The sequence below is a fragment of the Hyla sarda genome, chromosome 7, assembly GCF_029499605.1.
Source record: "Hyla sarda isolate aHylSar1 chromosome 7, aHylSar1.hap1, whole genome shotgun sequence".
Taxonomy (NCBI): domain Eukaryota; kingdom Metazoa; phylum Chordata; class Amphibia; order Anura; family Hylidae; genus Hyla; species Hyla sarda.
In genome coordinates, this window is record NC_079195.1 from 120911137 (window position 1) to 120930489 (window position 19353).

Genomic DNA, 19353 nt, shown 5'->3' on the forward strand with positions numbered 1-19353 from the left:
ATACTACGCATCATATAGCGCTTCTCCCAATCCTGATGTTATTATTGTGGAGATATGTAAGTCGTAGTTTCTTTACCTCCAAAGGTTCTGCTTCTGTTTATGTTTTGATCCTTTTGGTAAGCTCTGTCCGGCATATAAACACAGATTGTCTTCTCATCTTCCGGCGCATCATCCTTGCGCTGCAAGCCTTGAGGCCATCGATCCAAGGAGCGCAATTCCTTTACATGATATCCCTTTACTGACCAAGATGAACCTCTAGCGTATATGTATTTGCCCTTACACTTTCCCTGTTATTATGTAATGTTTTTATGCTTATGCTATGTAATGTTTTTATACTTTCACTTGTCCAATGTTTTCCACGTCACTTCTGTGACCTTTTACCTCTACCCCTCCTCCATTTTACCTTCGTTTGGCGGTTTTATTCATTTATAAATACACTGTTTGTCTTTTTGTTATACCAATCTGAAGAAGGGTGCTCCAACCCGAAACGTGTCATTGGTGAGTAAACTATATGTTTACTACTATCTTCCTGCATCTATGAAATCCTTATTGAGGTTTAGTGCCTACAAGAGGGAACATTTTTTACTATTTGCTGCCCATGTCCCGGCTATGACGTGCGCTCAGCTGCTGAGCACTCTGCATAGTTTGATAATGTTCTCAGGGCACCTCCGTGTGATACCTGCCAGCGGGTATTGGATTAGGTATCAGGGACATTTGTACAAGTACTTGTACAAATGTCCAGTTTCGGTACTGGGACATCTCTAGTATTAGTCTTAAATATCACTTACTAAAGGTGCCCATACACCTTATACTAAAGTCGGCATAACCAGTGAGTTTGACCTACTGTCTAAGGTGTAAAGGAAGAAGCACTTCATAAAGCATTTCACTGCACAACTCACATCGATCTCCGTCCAGCTTCACTAGACAGTCCCATTTGAAGTTTATGGAGCCATCTAATAAAGCTGAATGAAGATGAAGCTCCCTGTGAGCCAGGTAGTGAAGCACTTAAAGCACAACTGTCACATCACGTGACCCTATCTAACTCTGCTCACTATGTAAAAGTAGTCTACATGTGTAATGCAGCCATACTTTAGCTGCTTATTCCGTTTCTTTATCTTCATAATAATGACTTAATCAGGTGATCAGGAACAGTCAGCGTGGCTAGGGGTCTGCAATGCCCTGGGGGTGCCTCGCCTCCCTGTCTAGGTCATTGCTGAGCCTATAATGTGATTGACACCCAGGACACACATCTTGTGCGCTGTAATACTGAGCAAATGCATGGCAAACTTTTTTTTTTTTTTATATGTATTTTGGTTCATAAATGGCCCAAGGTGAGTTCCATCTAAAAATAGCCATTTGGGAGGCTATAGCTTTTGCTATATTGCTACAGAGAGATCCTTAAAAACTACCACATTTTTAGACTGTTTAGCTTGACAGAAAAATTTATGTTTTTGAAGCCATAAAATGCAGCCCAAAAAAAACGAATGTCACAGTAAGACAGATAAGGAGAGCTGACGGATCCTCTGTAATCTTAAGACTGGCTGATGATAACAGAGGCTTATTTGTCCGATCAGTATATGCCCCCTGACTGTGGCATGATCACTACAGGAGCGGTCAGTGGTAGGTCATGATGCCAGTATATCTGACGTTTATCTAATGTGTTCCAGTTTAGCAGGGACGTAATTGTTGGTAACAAGTGTAGAATAGCATATCTGTTACTACAAGAATCTGCCATGGCAGCACACAAGGGAGTTTGCTGGACATGAGACTGAGACATGACACCAGCGTTACATGACTCCTAAATGTCGTTTCACGCCCTGCTCTGAAAATGTGTGGACAACCTTTTAGGCTCAGGCTGGTGTGGTGCTATACCAAGTATGGGGCAGCCTGTTTTGTTGCCATGGAGATGCAATGGTGTCAGCCCTTGCTGTTCTGACCTTGGATAGACAGTCCAGCTCCTTTTACACTTACTGTGTGACAGAATGCCTGCTTTGTCCCATGCCTAGCTCTTTCCTAACAGGAATGGCAAAGTGAGAGCCATATATATATTTATATTATATATATGTTTTTTTTGTTTTTTTCTTCATTGTTGCACAAATATATTATCAGAGTTTATGCTGTTAGAATTGTTCTTGTGAAATTGCTATTCTCATTAAACAAGCTGTTCTTTACTTTATGGCATTGCTGTTATAACTTTTCAAACACTTAGTTACCTGGTAGGCTTTATGTATGTGCACACAGAGTAGAGACTTTTTTTTAATCTCACTTCTGATTTCTGATCATTACTGCCCGCTCCCGCAAGGTGCGTATTCCGCTTCTGCTGGATTTCTGATCAATACTGCTCGCTTCCACAAGGTCTTTGTTCCACTCTTACCTGCTTCTGCTGGATATCTGACCATTACCGCCCGCTCCTGCACGGTTTGTGTTCCATTCCCACCCGCTCCTCCATCATGTGTGTCTAGTCCCACCTGCAATTATTTTGTCACAGCTTATATATATATATATATATATATATATATATATATCCCCCTTTTCAATTCCGTTACCCCTCTTTTTCATGTCATTACCCTCTTGTGCCATTTTATGAGCCCCCTGTGGCATTTCAGAGGTTTGTAGGATTTTGCGAGATCCGCTGTATGTTCTGTGACCGACCGCGTTGCCCGCTCAACACTAAAAACCACCCACTCTTGCAACTCTTGCACGGGATCCCAATCCTATTGCAGTTCTCTAACACAGAGAACTGTTAGAATGGACTATTCCAAAATTGTACCAAAAAAGTATCCTTATTGATCATAACAAATATTGAGGGGTGTAGGTCAGTGTTTCCCAACCAATGCCTGGTGTTGTAGTTTTCCAACAGCCAGAGGCACACTGGCGTAGCTAGATGATTTTGCCATATTAGGCACCATCTTCCAAAACAGTATAAAGTAGTACTTTACAAGCTTTCTGTAGCAATCTGTCTGGTTATCATTTTCTGCTTCTAGTATCTACTGCTGGAATCTGGTTTGTTTGATGGATGTTGGTTCTATGATAGACGTTCCAGTGTTGGTGGGTGTTGGATAGTAGACAGTCTAATCTTTTTGGCCTTCCTTTCTCCCGGCTTAGTTTGTCATGCCCCGTTTGCACCCATAAAGCATCACCAGCTTATACAGAAGTTAGTCATTACCCGGTTGAATTGCTTGTAAACTGTTGTACCTCAGAGCTATACACAGGTAACTCTCTGAACGTATTTTAACGTGCACGATCCAACTTAGTCTAACCTCTTATCAGATCAGTAATTTTCTTTGTAACACTTTAATGAAGACTTTTGTTATGTGTAAATGTATTTATCCTACACTTCAGCAGCAAATCACATTTTATTCTGGATGGCACAGTTAGAACAGCGGTAGGTTCATTGTCCTTTTTGTCTGAGCTGCCTTGTGCTTAATTGTAGCTTGTAGCTGCTGGGATTGAAAAGCTTATTCCTAGCAATTTTCTGCCTTAACTAAACTCTTACACGTAACAAACCTATATTTTTCAGCGTCGGAATGAGTGCAAATTACCCTACTACTTTTCTAGTTTTGTGTTTAGTTGTTGTTGCTGCTCAGTCTTCTCATTTGTTGGTTTTCAACTAGAGCAGGTGCTTGTTCTATAGCAAGAAGACAACAACATATTCTTATTAAAGTTTTCCCACCTTCAATTGGGATTTAAAAAAAAAAAATGATTTTGGCCTTCAAAATCAGGAGAAAAACCCTCAAAATTCTCCTTTGCACCGTTGTCCTCTGCTGATCATACTCTGATGACATGGTATTCATTGCTCACTGGACACGCCATCCAAACACTGACCTCAGCAGTCACATGTTGTAAATGCTGGAAGGGACTGCTGAGGTCAGGGATTGACAGCGTTAAGTGAACGTTGTAAATGACATCACATTGTGGAGGTACAGGAGTCGTGGGGGATTTAGGGGGGGGTGGAGGGGTAATTTATTTATTTTTCTTAGCCTGGTTCTGGTCCATATACTATTAAAATAATCTGTAATACAAGATGGTAAGTTGTCTTTTGTAAAGCTACATTTTATTTAGCTGTTTCAGCATAACGTGTTTCTTAGAAGGCTAGGTGAAAATAATTCTTTTTTTTTTTTGGGGGGGGGGGGGGGGGGGGAACACAGCAACATCCTTTGCCCTTTTCGGCATCCATGCAGCGTGTCCACCTGTCCAGCGTCCAATTTAAGATGATGCATGAATGTGAACTGTCCTATTCAAATGAATAGGATCAGTTCTACAATAAGTTTCACTCCAATGTTTTTTTTACAGCTCGGGGGGGGGGGGGGGGGGGGGGGCACATGCTACCAGATAAGGCACATATGTGAAGGAGGCCTTAGGACAAAGAATGCTAGGAAAATTTGGTGACACTTTCAAGAAACAAAAAGTAAAAGAACTTATTTAACAGTGACAGAAAATGCCAACTCAGTAACATATAGTCTTTTAATTCCAGGTTAGAATACCTGAGCTGTCTGGAAGGCCTGTTTCCTAGCTAGCAAACAAGGGACTTTTAGAATAAGGGCAGCCTATTACAGTGGCAGTAAAAGAGGTAACACTAGACCAGAACTGTGAAACCACTGGCCATGACCACTAAATATGATGCATAGAACCCGTGGCATCACAACCCCTAAAGCATACTACCCATTGATTTTTAGAGAACTTTGCAGAGAAATGCAGGGTTTAAAATGGGCCACAGTTCACCAAAATTTTTGTAAAAAAATGGGCTCAAGTGAGCCATCCAGGATGTGGTATAAAGTTGGACAAGTATCTAAAAATCCTCCAAACTAATCCATTCTAGTTGTATATCTTGCCCATTGTGCTTTGCTAGTAACATTTGATAATGCTTTTAGGATCAGGGACATATTTGCTGATCTATAGTCAACTCAAGCCACAGAAGACATGTCTTATGTCTTATCAATTTTATCTCTATTTTATGTTTTAATTACATTTTATTCTGCAAAAAAAAAGTTTTGTTTTTATATGGTGTTAATGCAAACAATTCCCCAAACCTCTTTCTTCTTTTTTCTTTTTAGACCACCAGAAGCTCGAACGTGAGGCTCGCATTTGCCGACTTCTGAAACATCCCAATATTGGTAAGTTCAAATCTTCTTTTATTCATTCGTATATGTTTTTATTTTTTGCTACCATCTCTGCAAACAATCTGTGGTTACTGCTTAGAGGGAAACGTAGAGCTTCTGGTTGACAAGCCTGTGACGTGTGATAAAGAGGACTGATGTTCTAATAAATTAAATGTGCTCCATCAGCCGCTGTATTGATTTGTCACTTGGAATACAGCCAGAGCATTTCTGAAAACGTAAATAGATTTTTCATTAAATGTATAGAGGAGTAAAAATAAGAGATTTCTGTCATAGGGGAGAATATAAGACTACTCTAAGTATCTACAGAATCTCTCATTGCTGCTCTAATCTGTAGTTCTTGAGTAAATACAGTTGAAAATGTAAGTGAACCCTTTGAAATACCTGAATTTCTGCATTAATTGTTTAAAAAATCTGTGATGGGTTTGTTGAGGGCCCTCTCTCCTTTCGGAGAAGGCCTTGCGATAGACCGCATCCTTTGTACACGTTTTTAATGTGCGAAACCTTTGCACTTTTTAGCACTTTGAGTGATGGAGGGCACATTCCTCGGCACAAAAAAAATCTAGGCACTGAGACATCAAGAGACCCAAACCATGATTCTCCCTCCACTGTGCTTCACAGTTGGGATTGGGGTGTTTTATTTCCTACAAACATAGTGGTGTGCTAAAATGCTTCACTTTAGCAGTCAATTTGCCTGAAACCCCCTGCATTTTCCACATTGCTTATGGGTTAGGCTATGTTCACACAGCAGAATTTCTGCATGGAATTCTGCATGAAAATTCTGAAGTAAATTCTGCAGAAATTCTGCTGTGTGAATGGGACAGTGGAATCTCAAGTGTATTGGCTACTGTATAAATTCATGCAGAATTTTCATGCAGAATTCCATGCAGAAAATCTGGTGTGTGTGAACATTGCCTAAATGTTTAAAGGATAGATGAGACAATGGATGAACTTTTTTGTACACTGTACATCAGCACAAAAACCCACCCTTGAAGCATGGTATAAGAAACATGTTTGCTTGGGGGCGCGTATTAAAAAATAATTAAAATAGGAGATTTGCATTTTAGAATAGTTAAAGTGTACCTGTCGTCAACAAAAACTTTTTATATAATGTAGATAATACAATTACTGTATATACTCGAGTATAAGCCGAGTTTTTCAGCACAATTTTTCGTGCTGAAAACGTCCCCCTCGAGGGGAGGTGTGTGTGTGTGTGGGGGGGGGGGTTACGTCCATCATTGCCCAACTGTGCTGCAGGGACCATCCGCATTCCGATGAGGATGGCGAGCCGGTCCTGGCCATCCATCTTCACTGGGAGGCCTTCTTCTCCGCTCCGTGCCGGCCCCGGGCTAGTGGCGATGCATTGATGCCGCCGCACAGGGACGTCCGTGCGCAGCAGACATCACTGATGTCTGCTGCGCATGGACATCACTGATGTCTGCTGCGCATGGACATCCCTACACGGCGGCTTAAATGCAGCGTCACTAGTCCGGGGCTGGCCCGGAGTGGAGAGGAGGGCCCCCCGGTGAGATGGACGGCTCGGACCGGCTCGTCCTCCCTACCAGTATGCGGACAGACGGTCCCTGCAGCTAAGGAAAGGACCGAGAGCAACAATTGGGGAGGTGAGTAGACAACAAAATGGGGGTCTGTATGATGACAGAAGGGGGGGCAGTCTGGATGATGACTGGGGTGGACATTGACAGGGGGTGATGATGATGGGGGGGTCTCGATGACTGGGGGATGATGACAGGGGGGGGTCTGGATGATGACAGGGGAGGGGGGGGGGGGAATATATTTCCCACCCTAGGCTTTTACTTGAGTCAATAGGTTTTCGGGGTGAAATTAGGGGCCTCGGCTTATATTCGGGTCGGCTTATACTTGAGTATATACGGTATATGTATATTTATGGGTGAAAAAGTGCTGTGCCTTAAGCTGTTGCCTGTGTGGATTCCAAATACAGAAAGCGAGGACACGACTAGCAGGGCTCTGTGCAGACTCCTGGCTTGTCAATCATCCTCATGTGTGAGTCCGGAGCGTGTCACAGAGCCTTAGTCAAACAAACACAAAGAATCCTAAATGACACCTATTTAACTAAATGGCCATCCTGGCTACATGGTGCCTAACTAGATCCTGTTTTGAAGCGGAAAAACTCAATCATATATGCAACACAGAAGAAAAAATAAACAAAACGTATTGATGACACAATTAAAAACATGTGTATGGACAGCAATCTCTAGTACTGGACCAATTGAGGACCACTAAGAGCCTTATTGCACAGAGCTCTGCTTGTCCTCAGTGTACAGAGCCCTGCTTGTCCACAGTGTACAGAGCCCTGCTTGTCCTCGGTGCACAGAGCCCCGCTTGTCCTCGGTGCACAGAGCCCTGCTTGTCCTCGGTGCACAGAGCCCCGCTTGTCCTCGGTGCACAGAACCCCGCTTGTCCTCGGTGCACAGAGCCCCGCTTGTCCTCGGTGCACAGAGCCCCGCTTGTCCTCGGTGCACAGAGCCCCGCTTGTCCTCGGTGCACAGAGCCCCGCTTGTCCTCGGTGCACAGAGCCCCGCTTGTCCTCGGTGCACAGAGTCCCTGAAGAGGATTGTAAAGAAATATTTATTGTAAGGAGAAATGAGCCAAAATTCCTCCTCAGCAATGTGCTACAAGAGACATTTGGTGGTGGTCATTGCTGCTTGAGATGGGGGATCTTCAGGTTGTTAAATTCAAGAGTTCACTTACGTGTTTCCCCCTACACCAAGAATGTTTAGTGAATGTATAAGATTGAGTGATTGGTGTTAACTAAAAGTGTCCAGAAAAACCCACTTCTTAACAATGGATCCTATCAGGTTCTGAAGGGTGCCTCAGATGCAGAAGCACTGAACTAATGTACATATGTTTTTATTATAACTGGGTAGATTTGCCATTTAGGATTCTGTAACCCCCTCTGGAGCAGTACTGGTGGCCATGTTGGTTCACTAAAAAAAAAAAAAAAACTTTCGATTTTTCTCACTTGGACAGAAGAAAAGAGTCTTATTTTCCTGTTAGGTATGGAGATTGCTGTGTAACAGACATGATTTTTATTTGCTAGTGATGCGTTTCTGTAAACACAGAGACAGTGTTACGGTATAATATGTAGATACCTCCTATCTGAAATGTATACTGCATCTGCAGAAGCTCAGGAGGCCTTATCTGTACAATTGGCTCTTCAGGGTGGGGGAGCAGCCAGCACTCACTGGCAGAACATGAGCAAGGGCTTGAAATGGGTTGTTTGTTTGTACATTCGGCTCTGAAATATGGATCATCTGGTAAGGACAGAAGGCATGTGGTATGCTAACTTTGGCATGACATTTTCCAATCCCGTCCTTGAGGGTGGGTAATATTTGTGGGATTCTAATGCTTTCTGCCAAAATGTTTTCTATTGGTTTTCATGCTGATTGCTTGGATCACAGACTCAGACGAGACAAGATGCTGTTATATTATGAGTTTATCTTGCTGAGCGTTGGCAACACTCTCAGAATGCTTTTAATCCCTTTAGGGATGACGTATAGCTGGTTTCGCAGGAAGAGGGGCCCTTCAAGTTCCATTTATTTAATGCTCTGAGAGTTTTATTGGTTAGGATAAAGAGATGAATGGCTCAGCTGGTAAGAATAGTTTGCTGCTATATAGAAACATGTAAGGGAGCAGGGCTTTTTTGGGGTAAATGTGAGTTGTGTTGCTGAAAGGGAATCTGACCTGCTGTTAAGACCTGCAGCCAAACTTATAAAATCACTTTTTCATTTTTAAGCCAAGTGTCAGAGAGGTGGGGCTGAGTTTGTCACGTGCCATCGCCCTCACTCTGATCGACATTCAGAGCCCTGTGTGTTAGTCAGGGAGAAGCTGGGAGGTGAGGCTGAGTGAGGAGGTGTGCCAAGCTGATGCGCTTGAGCAGCTCTGCCCCCCTCTTTGACACTTGGCTGAGAAATAAATTTGGCTGAGAAATAATTTTTTATTTATAGGTTTGGCAACCACCATTAGCTCTAGTAAAGGTACAGTTTGCTCTTATACATTAGCAGCTATCTATGTCTGCAGCTCTTCGCAACAAATTCAGCTGACATTCCTTTTAACCCCTCCCCGCCCTAACATGCATTTACGGGATTCTATGTGTAGCTGCGTCTGCAGTTTCAGAAACCGCCGGGCTTCCAAGACGGGGACGTGACGTCACGCCCCCTCCATTCATTTCTATGGGAGGGGGCCTTGCGGCCATTACGCCCCTTCCAGAGAAATGAATGGAGGGGGCGTGGCGTGACATCACGTCCCCGTCTCGGAAGCCCGGCGGTTTCTGAGACTGCAGACGCAGCTACACATAGAATGCAGGCTGCTGCAGGCAGATCGCGGGGGTCCCAGCGGCGGGCCCCCCGCAATCAGACATCTTGTCACCTATCCTTTCGATAGGGGATAAGATGTTTTTGCCCGAAATGCCCCTTTCCCAATAAAACTCTATATTATCACCCAAAAAATAAAAAAAAGCCAAAACTTATACATAATAGGTATTTCCACATCTGTAATGACTTGTGCAATTAAATGATGATAATATTTATTCCGCAAGGTAAAAAATAAAAATATATTTTTTTTTTTAAACGCAAATTTGGGTCCAAAACTTGGAATAGAAAAGATCAAAAGGTAGCATGAATCGAAGAAATGGTACCAATAAAAAGTACAGCTTGTCCCGCAAAAAAAGAATCCCCCACAAAATGGCATTGGACGAAAAAATAAACGTTATGGCTGTCAGAACATGGCAACACAAAAAGGGGAAAAAAGATTTTGTTGAGAAAAAGAACATAAAAAAGCAATATAAATTATATATTTTGTAAATTAAATATATTGCCACAATTGTACCGACCCACAGAGTAAAAATAACATAATTTTTTACCATACAGTGAATGCCATAAAAATAGAAAATTTTAAACGACAGAAATTTTTCAATTTTTAACAATAGTTTGGAGTATTTTGCAAAAAATGCCACAAGAATCAACAAAGATTTACCACTAATATAAAGTACAATATGTCACAAAAAACTATCTCAGAATCCCGTCACTAAGTATGGCATGTCAGAGGTATTGCCACTTAGAGACACAGGCCATTGATAAATTGGGCCCTGTCATTAAGGTAAAAACAGGCGTCCTTAAGGGGTTAAAATGCTTTAGTTACATTTTTGTTTCTTATTTATATACAGTAACATTCATCCAATCTGATCATTCACAGGTCACTAGAAAAACATAAACACACATCAGATTTCTCACCTACTAGAGCCTTCTGTATGGTGAAACTGTATGGACTGTCCAACACCAGTTGTCCCCAAAGGGAGGACATTGAATGGGTTATCTGTGAACAGAAGAATCCGTATATTTGGCTGGAAGGGAGTGTGGGGATACATGAAAATAATTTAAAAGAAAATAAGACATGCTCACCTACCTCAGTCCCCCTCAGCTCCCCATGTGACCTCATCCAGACCACCCAACCCCCCGCTCAGCAGTATTTTTCCTACTTCCCAGGCAGACTCGTCCCTGCAGTAATGGCCCATTCAGCCACTCGCTGACTGCAGTGGTGTTCACCTGAGTCGGTAATTGGCTTAAGTAGGCTCTGATGAAACATGTCTAATGAGAGGGAGAGGTGACATCAGGAGCTGAGGGGGACCAAATTAGGTGAGCTTGTTTTTTTTTATTTTTTTTTAACTTTCCCATTGCTTCTAGCCACATATAAACATTTTTGATGCCCTGTTAACACTTTTAATAGTAGAAGGAAAGAGAGACAATCTGAAAGTCAAGATGGTGGCCGATCAGACTAGGAGCCTGGACCACAAGGAAGTGAGGGAAATGTACATAGAAGACGTCCAGAATGTGATCAGGTCAAACTACATGTCATTGCAAAATGGCTCTCATTGACAGCCTTCCCCCTAATGAGAGATCCCACTATAATCCTAACTCCAGAATGTTCAGTATTTCCATGAATAAATTACTTTTCTTACTAAATGTTTTCCCAAAAAGCGGCAATTTTAGCTATCACAAGAATAGTCATCAGATTCTAGCACTTCTAAATGGCACGTCTGGCAGCCTCACTGTTCTAGCCCCTATAGTAGCTGTAGTGATGGTCATAATGCAGAACATTCATTATATGTAATGGCAGTAGTGCCTTCAGTTTCTTATCATTAGGTGGAAGATGGAGGGGTGGGGGGTGTTTATCTCATTTTGCTATAGGGCCCTATGAACTGTAGTTAAGCCACTGCATGCTGGAAGCTTTTTCTATTGAGTGTTAACTCCTCGATGCCTGCATTCTGTCAGATATAATCTGTGCAGTGTATTTGAATAGCGGGGTGTTCAGTAGCACGGAAGCAACCAGGGACTGCCATCATTACTACAGTAACCTCTAATTTTACCAGTCGGGATCCTCCACATACGTGGAGCACATTGATTGGCTCAGACAGCTGTCAGAAAGATACCTACATATTTTTTGCGCTCAGCTGTCACAACAGTTATTACAGATGTCACATTAATACCCTGTGCAACAGACAGTTTAATTCACATTCCAGAATAAAACACACGCCTTTTGTCTTCGGTGCTTTATGTCAGTGTAATTATTTCCTGACTCCATTACTTAGCGGAATATCCTCCCACCAATATTTAAATCCAGTTTGGTGTAGCGGGTTGCTCATCATACTTTGTATCTATTACATATTTTGTTTCATGTTAGGACCTTAAAGGGATACTTTTTTTTTTTTTTTTTTATAATTCTGCCCCTCCCCCAGTGCCTCTGGTATAGCTGCCCTGATGCTTTAGACTGCAACTTATCTAATTGCTGGCCGCAGCAATGTCCCACCTCAACCAGCAATTGACTAAAATGAGCTTCAGAACCAGGCCCCATTCAGGAGATTGGGATGGGTCCCAACGGTCAGACCATCCACGATCAGACACTTATCCCCTATACACATGAAGCCTGATAAAAAAAAAAAAATACTATTTATAAGTTATGTATCCAGAAAAAGTCCTGTGTGTGTACATGAGGAGTAGCACCATTTAGCACCAAATCATGGCCTTTAAAAATAATGACACATCAGTGACTGTGTGTCACACCCTGAAATCTATGTCTGATATTAGATGGAGTGGATTTCCACTATAAATGTACATTTGCTGGCATTAACAATCTGTTTGACCATGGAAGGCCAAGCCTATTTTAGTTTGACACATCTTGACTGTCCATGCAGCACAAATTAAAATCTATGCCAATGTTGATCAGGCATAGGTTTAATCTACAATTTATAAAATTTTTGTTGTAAATTTAAATAATTCTATGGTAAGAACAGCACAGAAGTCACAATTGTGAGCAACATGAACCATGTGCAAACATTTTTTTCTTTTTGCTGCAAAACTGGCATACATGGTTTAGTACGTTTCCCCAATAGTTTTAAAATTGATATACCTAAGAACATTTGCCTGTTAAGTGTAAAATTATTGTGCCAAGGAATGAGCTCCCAAATTTCACATATTTGACGATGACACATCACACCACTTAATGTATTCAGGGTCACACAGGGTGCATTCGCAGCATATTTGATGCTGTGGATGCGCCAACAGCAGTCTCAGAGGGGCTTCAGAGCAAGCTCTTAGCTGCCGCTGGGAGCTCGCTCTGCAGTCCCTCTGTGATTGCATTCGGCGCATCCGCAGCGTCAAACACGCTGCGGATGCACCCCGTGTGACCCTCCTTATTCTTTTGTCTCGTACTCTAGATCACTTGCCAGATACTGTAAACTTTGCTAGTGATAAGTGATGGCTCAGTCTTTCTGGCAGTAAATATAGATCAGCATAATGTTTGTATACGCCACGATTAGATCTGCCATTTTTTTTTATTGGAATGGAACATAACAGCGAACATATGTTTGATCTTCACATAGATTTGTATTTTTTCATTTCAAAGCAGCTTTCATCATCAAAGGCCTATTTCATTTCATTAAGCACAGGAGCACTTTACAGATAAAGAAAGTATGGAGAGATGATCTGGTATGAATAACTATAATAAAGTAATTACATAACAACATGACACACAGAATATGCTTCATTCTGGAATTATGGGTGGTTTATATGCGCGGCTGCCAAGAAAATATTACTTTTGTCTATTTAGTAAACTATAAAAGCCCCTGATGTTAAAAGATCATGTAGAACCACAGGCATTGCTCAAGTGCTGCCATTTTGACTATCTATGCTTCATAATAAAAGATAGGAACATAGATAAACATTATCCAATGAAAATGTATAACAAGCTGATCAGAGGGGGTTCAACCACTGCGACATTCATTAGACTGGAGACCCCTTGTCCCTCAGTTGAATAGAGCAGTAACACACATTGTTGGCCACCACAAGCAGGGCTGTGTGCCCTGAGGACAAGCAGGGCTCTGTGCACTGAGGTCAAGCAGGACTCTGTGCGCTGAGACTGTGATATGCCCCCCCCCCCCCTTCACACAGCAGGATGATTGACAAGCCCGGAGCTTGCACAGAACCCTTCTTGTTCCACCCACACTTCCTGTATTTTGTCTCCCTGTGCACACACACACACAGGCAATAGCTGCTGGGACAGCATTTTTTCACCCAAAAATAAACTGCTCAAAAAAAATAAGGGAACACTAAGATAATACTTGGAGGTCTGGATATGGAGTCACACTCAAAATCAAAATGGAAAACCATACCACAGGCTGATCCAACTTTGATTTAGTGTCCTTAAAACAAGTCAAAATGAGCCTCAGTAGTGTGTGTGGCCTCCACGTGCCCGTATGACCTCCCTACAACACCTGGGCATGCTCTTGATATGGTGGCGTAAAGCATCCGCCAACTCCTGGTCAGTCTGTGGTGCAACATGGCGTTGGTGGATGGAGCGAGACATGATGTCCCAGATGTGCTCAATCGGATTCAGGTCTGGGGAACGGGCGGGCCAGTCCATAGCATCAATGCCTTCCTCTTGCAGGAACAGCTGACACACTCCAGCCACATGAGGTCTTGCATTGTCTTGCATTAGGAGGAATCCAGGGCTAACCACAATAGCATATGGTCTCACAAGGGGTCTCAGGATCTCATCTCGGTACCTAATGGCAGTCAGGCTACCTCTGGCAAGCACATGGAGGGCTGTGTGCCCCCCCCCCCCAAAGAAATGCCACCCCACACCATTACTGACCCACCACCAAACAGGTCATGCTGTAGGATGTTGCAGGCAGCAGAACATTCTCCACGGCGTCTCCAGACTCTGTCACATGTGCTGTGTGAACCTGCTTTCATCTGTGAAGAACACAGGGCGCCAGTGGGGAATTTGCCAATCTTGGTGTTCTCTGGCAAATGGCAAACGTCCTGCACGGTGTTGGGCACAACCCCCACCTGTGGATGTCGGGCCCTCATACCACCCTCTTGAAGTCTGTTTCTGACCGTTTGAGTGGACAACTGCACATTTGTGGCCTGCTGGAGGTCATTTTGCAGGGCTCTGGCAGTGCTCTTCCTTGTACAAAGGCGGAGTTAGCGGTCCTGCTGCTGGGTTGTTGTCCTCCTACGGCCTCCTCCACGTCTCCTGATGTACTGGCCTGTCTCCTGGTAGCGCCTCCATGCTTTGGACACTATGCTGACAGACACAGCAAACCTTCTTGCCACACCTCGCATTGATATGCCATCCTGGATGAGCTGCACTACCTGAGACACTTTTGTGGGTTGTAGATTCTGTTTCATGCTACCACTAGAGTGAAAGCACCACCAGAATTAAAAAATGACCAAAACATCAGCTAGGAAGCATAGGAATTGAGAAGTGGTCTTTGGTTACCACCTGAAGAACTACTCCTTTATTGGGGGTGACTTGCTAATTTCCTATAATTTCTACCTGTTGTCTGTTCCATTTGCACAACAGCATGTGAAATTGATTGTCAGTGTTCTTCCTGAGTGGACAGTGGGATTTCACAGAAGTGTGATTGACTTGGAGTTACATTGTGTTGTTTGTGTTCTTTTTATTTTTTTAAGCAGTGTATATAGAAGTTTTTTTTAACCAATATATAATACAAATAGACATATAATGTTATTATCCACATTATATAAAAAGTTTTAGCAAACGATAGGTACACTTTAATATTAGGATTACCCTTTTTCAGGTCTAATAATGACACATTTCAGTTACAACTCACATTTCAATACCGTACAGTAATTGTGTAATGCTTAGTTGGCACTTTAATTAGCAAAAATTGTATGCGTCTGTTATTGTTTAAAAGTTTACCACATTTTGTTTTGTTTTGATGTGTTAATATTTTTATTTACCTTTTCTTCTTTTTGTATTGTTATTTTTATTTTGTATAAATCTGGCCATACATTAGGCATTTCAGACGGCTGTTTTCTGAACGGCTTGTTCGTGATTTGTCTGTGAAGGTTGTCTTTTTGGATAACAATGCCAAAGGACAAAACAATAAATTCACAGATTGATCTATGCCATGATCAGCACTCTTGTCTGGGCTATCAATGATGGGAAGCAGATATGTTGTTTGGCATTTATTACTTTTTAACTACATCTAATAACTTAAAAAATCCAAAAAAGACGTGCGATCACTTGTATTAGCAGTTGTTCGTGGTGTGAACACTCAGACCCCGATTTATCAATCCTTTTGACGTGTTTCCAGGACATGTCATAGTACGGTTGAAAAAAGACATACGTCCATCAAGTTCAACCAGGGAAGTATCAACGGCACCAAGGATTCCCAGCCAGTCTCCCATGCCGGTACTTGCCGGGCCCTAAGCTGAGTTTGCTGTCAGCGATCACATGAGAGCAGGCGCGTTCAGCTTAGGATGTCATTAGTTTATTCATTAGTTTATTAAAGCAACAGATACACTTTGTGTGCAGTCTATTGATGGGTTCAGGTTGCCTTGACAGAGTCCTGTATTCTGTTGATAACCTATGAAGGACAAGTGTGGGGAAATAATAAACGGGGCGAGGTGCACATTTCTCACCAGGCTTTTTTGGGGGGGGGGGGGGAATTACTTCTATTCCTTGCATGTTGTCCTCTTTAGGATACCAATCTGCCACACTATGGATTGTTATTCTTTTTTGTGCATATCTGTAAACTGTATCGAGTCACGGAGCTGTCATGAAGGATTGATGAAGGGAGCTCTTGAGGATATCATGTAAGCTACAATAATACATTCACAATGAGGATAGGCATAATACATATTGGCGTTAGAGAGCAATGAGCTGTAGGTTTGGTAAAAGTGCTTGTCTTTTGGTTTTTCTATAAATCATATGTTAATAGGTCAACCATTGTGTTATTTCTGCTTGTCTCTTAGGTGACATTCATAGGCTGTATTAACCAGCCTTGGTAAGCAACAGCTGTAGTGCTATGGGATTATCTTGTTAAAATCCATAGAGAAAAATGACATTATGAATGTGATGGGTTCTGTGTTTTGCCCTTCATTTATAATCTGGGTTTTTAGATTGTAAATGTGGCAGCATGTTGTACATATTGGCGCACGCCTCTAGATAAATTTAGATGCGTCTGAGGCTGCTCGTACCAGCTTGGAGCTCATGTAGATTAGAACTACAATTTACTGCTGCTAGCAGGTGTACAATGTAGTAAATTGGGCGTGAGGGGCAAGGCATACCCTCTCTTAACTAAGCCCCATCCACTTGGCTCAGATCAGCAAAAAATTTCAATTTTTTTTGTAAAACCAGGGGGTTTTACATTGTATCAAACTGTTTATTCTGAGAAAGACCCCAACACCCTCATGGGCCAAAGCATTGTTTTTGTATTAGTATTCAGACAGTAAAAAAATACTTTTGTATTTCATCTTGCCCTTTGTTCTGTCGCATTGTGTACATGAGAGGTTTAAGGTAATTGATAGGGTGATCGGCCAAATTAAATAACATTGTCCCAATCTGGTACCATGGAGTTGGTGGTGCTTCAGGATATGCTCACACGCTCATAAATAGCAGTGGGTGGCAAGATGTGCTACCATTTATTTCAAAAGATCCATTGGCAATCTGCAAGTCTGCACTATTGAGGACTGTCCACGGACCCATACAAGTGAATGGTAGCAGAACTCCCAGTGGATTTCCCGCAGCAGGAAACCCGCAGCTAGTTACGAACATATGAACGAATCCTCATAACAAGTTTTTGTGTTCACTTTAGTTTTAGCGCTTCTGTACATCACAGGACCATGACACATGCTAGATTTATTTTCACATGAATACTTGGTATTATGTAGTAAGGGAAAGAAAATGTGAACAGAGCCTAAAAAAGTTCTTGAATGATTAAGCTTCATCAAGCTGGGAAGGACATTTAACAATGGTTCTGTGGTGTGATCCCATATTCAGATTAGTCCTATGGAGCCTGAGAACTTTTACACTGTTTGGATAAATTCATGGTTGTAACAACTCTTATAAAAGTGTTTGTTCTGTCTCTTTGAATATATCTGTAATATCTGTTATGTACAACACACCTGTAGTGTCAGGGACCTATGTACATTGACTTGTTGGACACTTTTCCTTGACTAGATACTTAACTGTTTCTCTTAGGGTCAATTCAAATGGGATGGATTTACTGTGGCTTTGTCTTCTACATCTCTTTTACATGCTGAGTAAAATTTCTAAGCACAGATTTGTTCTGGTTTTCCCCTATACACTTTAAAGTGAAACTGTCACCTCTGTACAGCTACGGAGGTGCAGTTACCATTACATAGTGCAGAATGTGAAGTAAAAGAGGGTGCTTTTACTCACATTCACCGTGGTCTGTATAGGAAAATTCTTACTTTATTCTGACGCCGGGCCACAGTCAGATGGGCCGGCCGACTTTTGCCGCGGTACGCCTCCTCCCTGTCTCCTCTCCGCTCCTAGCATGGAGCGCTTCACGTCAATTACACTGATCCTGCATGATTGATGTGCAGCGCTCCATGCTAGGAGAGGAGACGGGGAGGGGGCGTTCCGCTGCAGGAGTTGGCCTGCCCATTCGACTGTGGCACGGCATCAGAATAAATTAAAGCGGACGCGTCAGATCCAACCCAAAATTTTTATTTTTTATTTTTCACTCAGTACCTAATCCTGACCATGTGCATCTAATTTTTATGTCTAGAACCTGTATTTATTTTTTTATTACACTTTTATTTAGCTCACTAGTCTGAATTCCTCTCAAAGGGATGGGCGTTGCCTCACTGTGCAGGTCTCCGCCCCCTTCCTCAGTATGCTGTCTGCTCACATCACCCCTAGTATTAGCAAAACTACAACTCCCAGCTTGTCCTCACTGACAGTAGCGGGACACAAGCTGACAGTCGGAGGATTTTTTCATCTAGCTGTTAGCCCTGCGTTCACAGCTGTCAATCAAGGAATTGTGTCCATGATGATGCATGGACACAGCAGGACTAGTATGTGTCCAAGCAGACAGGGGGGCAGTTGTTTGACTGGCTTTTTCAGTATCAAATACTGAAAATTTTCTAATGAGAGCAATTGGTTTTGCATGCTTTACAAAATATCAAAAGTTTTTGTATCTCACAGTGCCCATTTAAGAATTTTCCTTTACAGATTGCGGCGAATGTGAGTAAAAGGAACCCTATTTTGCTTCACATTGTGCTCTATGTAATGGTAACTGCACCTCTGTACCTGTATGGAGGTGACAGTTTTGCTTTAATGGGACAATAACAATCTGCAACATTGGCCCATATTTACTTAAACTGTAAGGTCCAAAGACATTGTAAGCTTTGACTAGACAGTCTAAGTATATTCTAGATTTATCAGTGTATCATTCTATAAACTATACTGTGCTCACTTCTTCCTGTCCAGTGCTGATTCTCTGATCCATTTTGTTCCCACTGTTCACTTACCGTGATGTTGCGCTGTCCTATCTCTCCTGATGACACTCCAGACACACTGCAACCAGTCACTGAGTGACCAGGGTGAACTGGAGTCCTTAGGATATGGCGACAACGTGTGATTGGTTGGGATCTAAATGCTGGATGGCTTAGGGTAACTGCCTGAGCGAGTGGGCAGCCTGTCAACCCATTCTTATATGGTAAAAGGTTTACCCAGGCCACAAGCATTTACAAACGGATATATAATTTTCATTGTATATTAATACATTGTGCATGTTCTTGTCCACGTGAATATTCATACCCAGGAGCTAGAGTTTGTGAGGGCGTCTTTGTTCTGATATGATTTAAGACACATCTGAACACTCTTCTATTTCTTGTGCCTTATCATTTGGGTTGTGGTATAA

General features: G+C 42.3%; 1 protein-coding gene across 30 annotated transcripts in view; it reads left to right on the forward strand.

The window, feature by feature from the left end:
- The window catches only part of CAMK2G (calcium/calmodulin dependent protein kinase II gamma), a 304863-nt gene that overhangs the window by 142007 nt on the left and 143503 nt on the right, over window positions 1–19353 (forward strand). For all 30 annotated transcript variants that reach the window (XM_056530585.1, XM_056530588.1, XM_056530593.1 and 27 more), the window contains exon 3: window positions 5055–5114. In XM_056530585.1, coding sequence (XP_056386560.1) covers window positions 5055–5114 — 60 coding nt within the window. The remainder of the gene's footprint in view (window positions 1–5054; window positions 5115–19353) is intronic.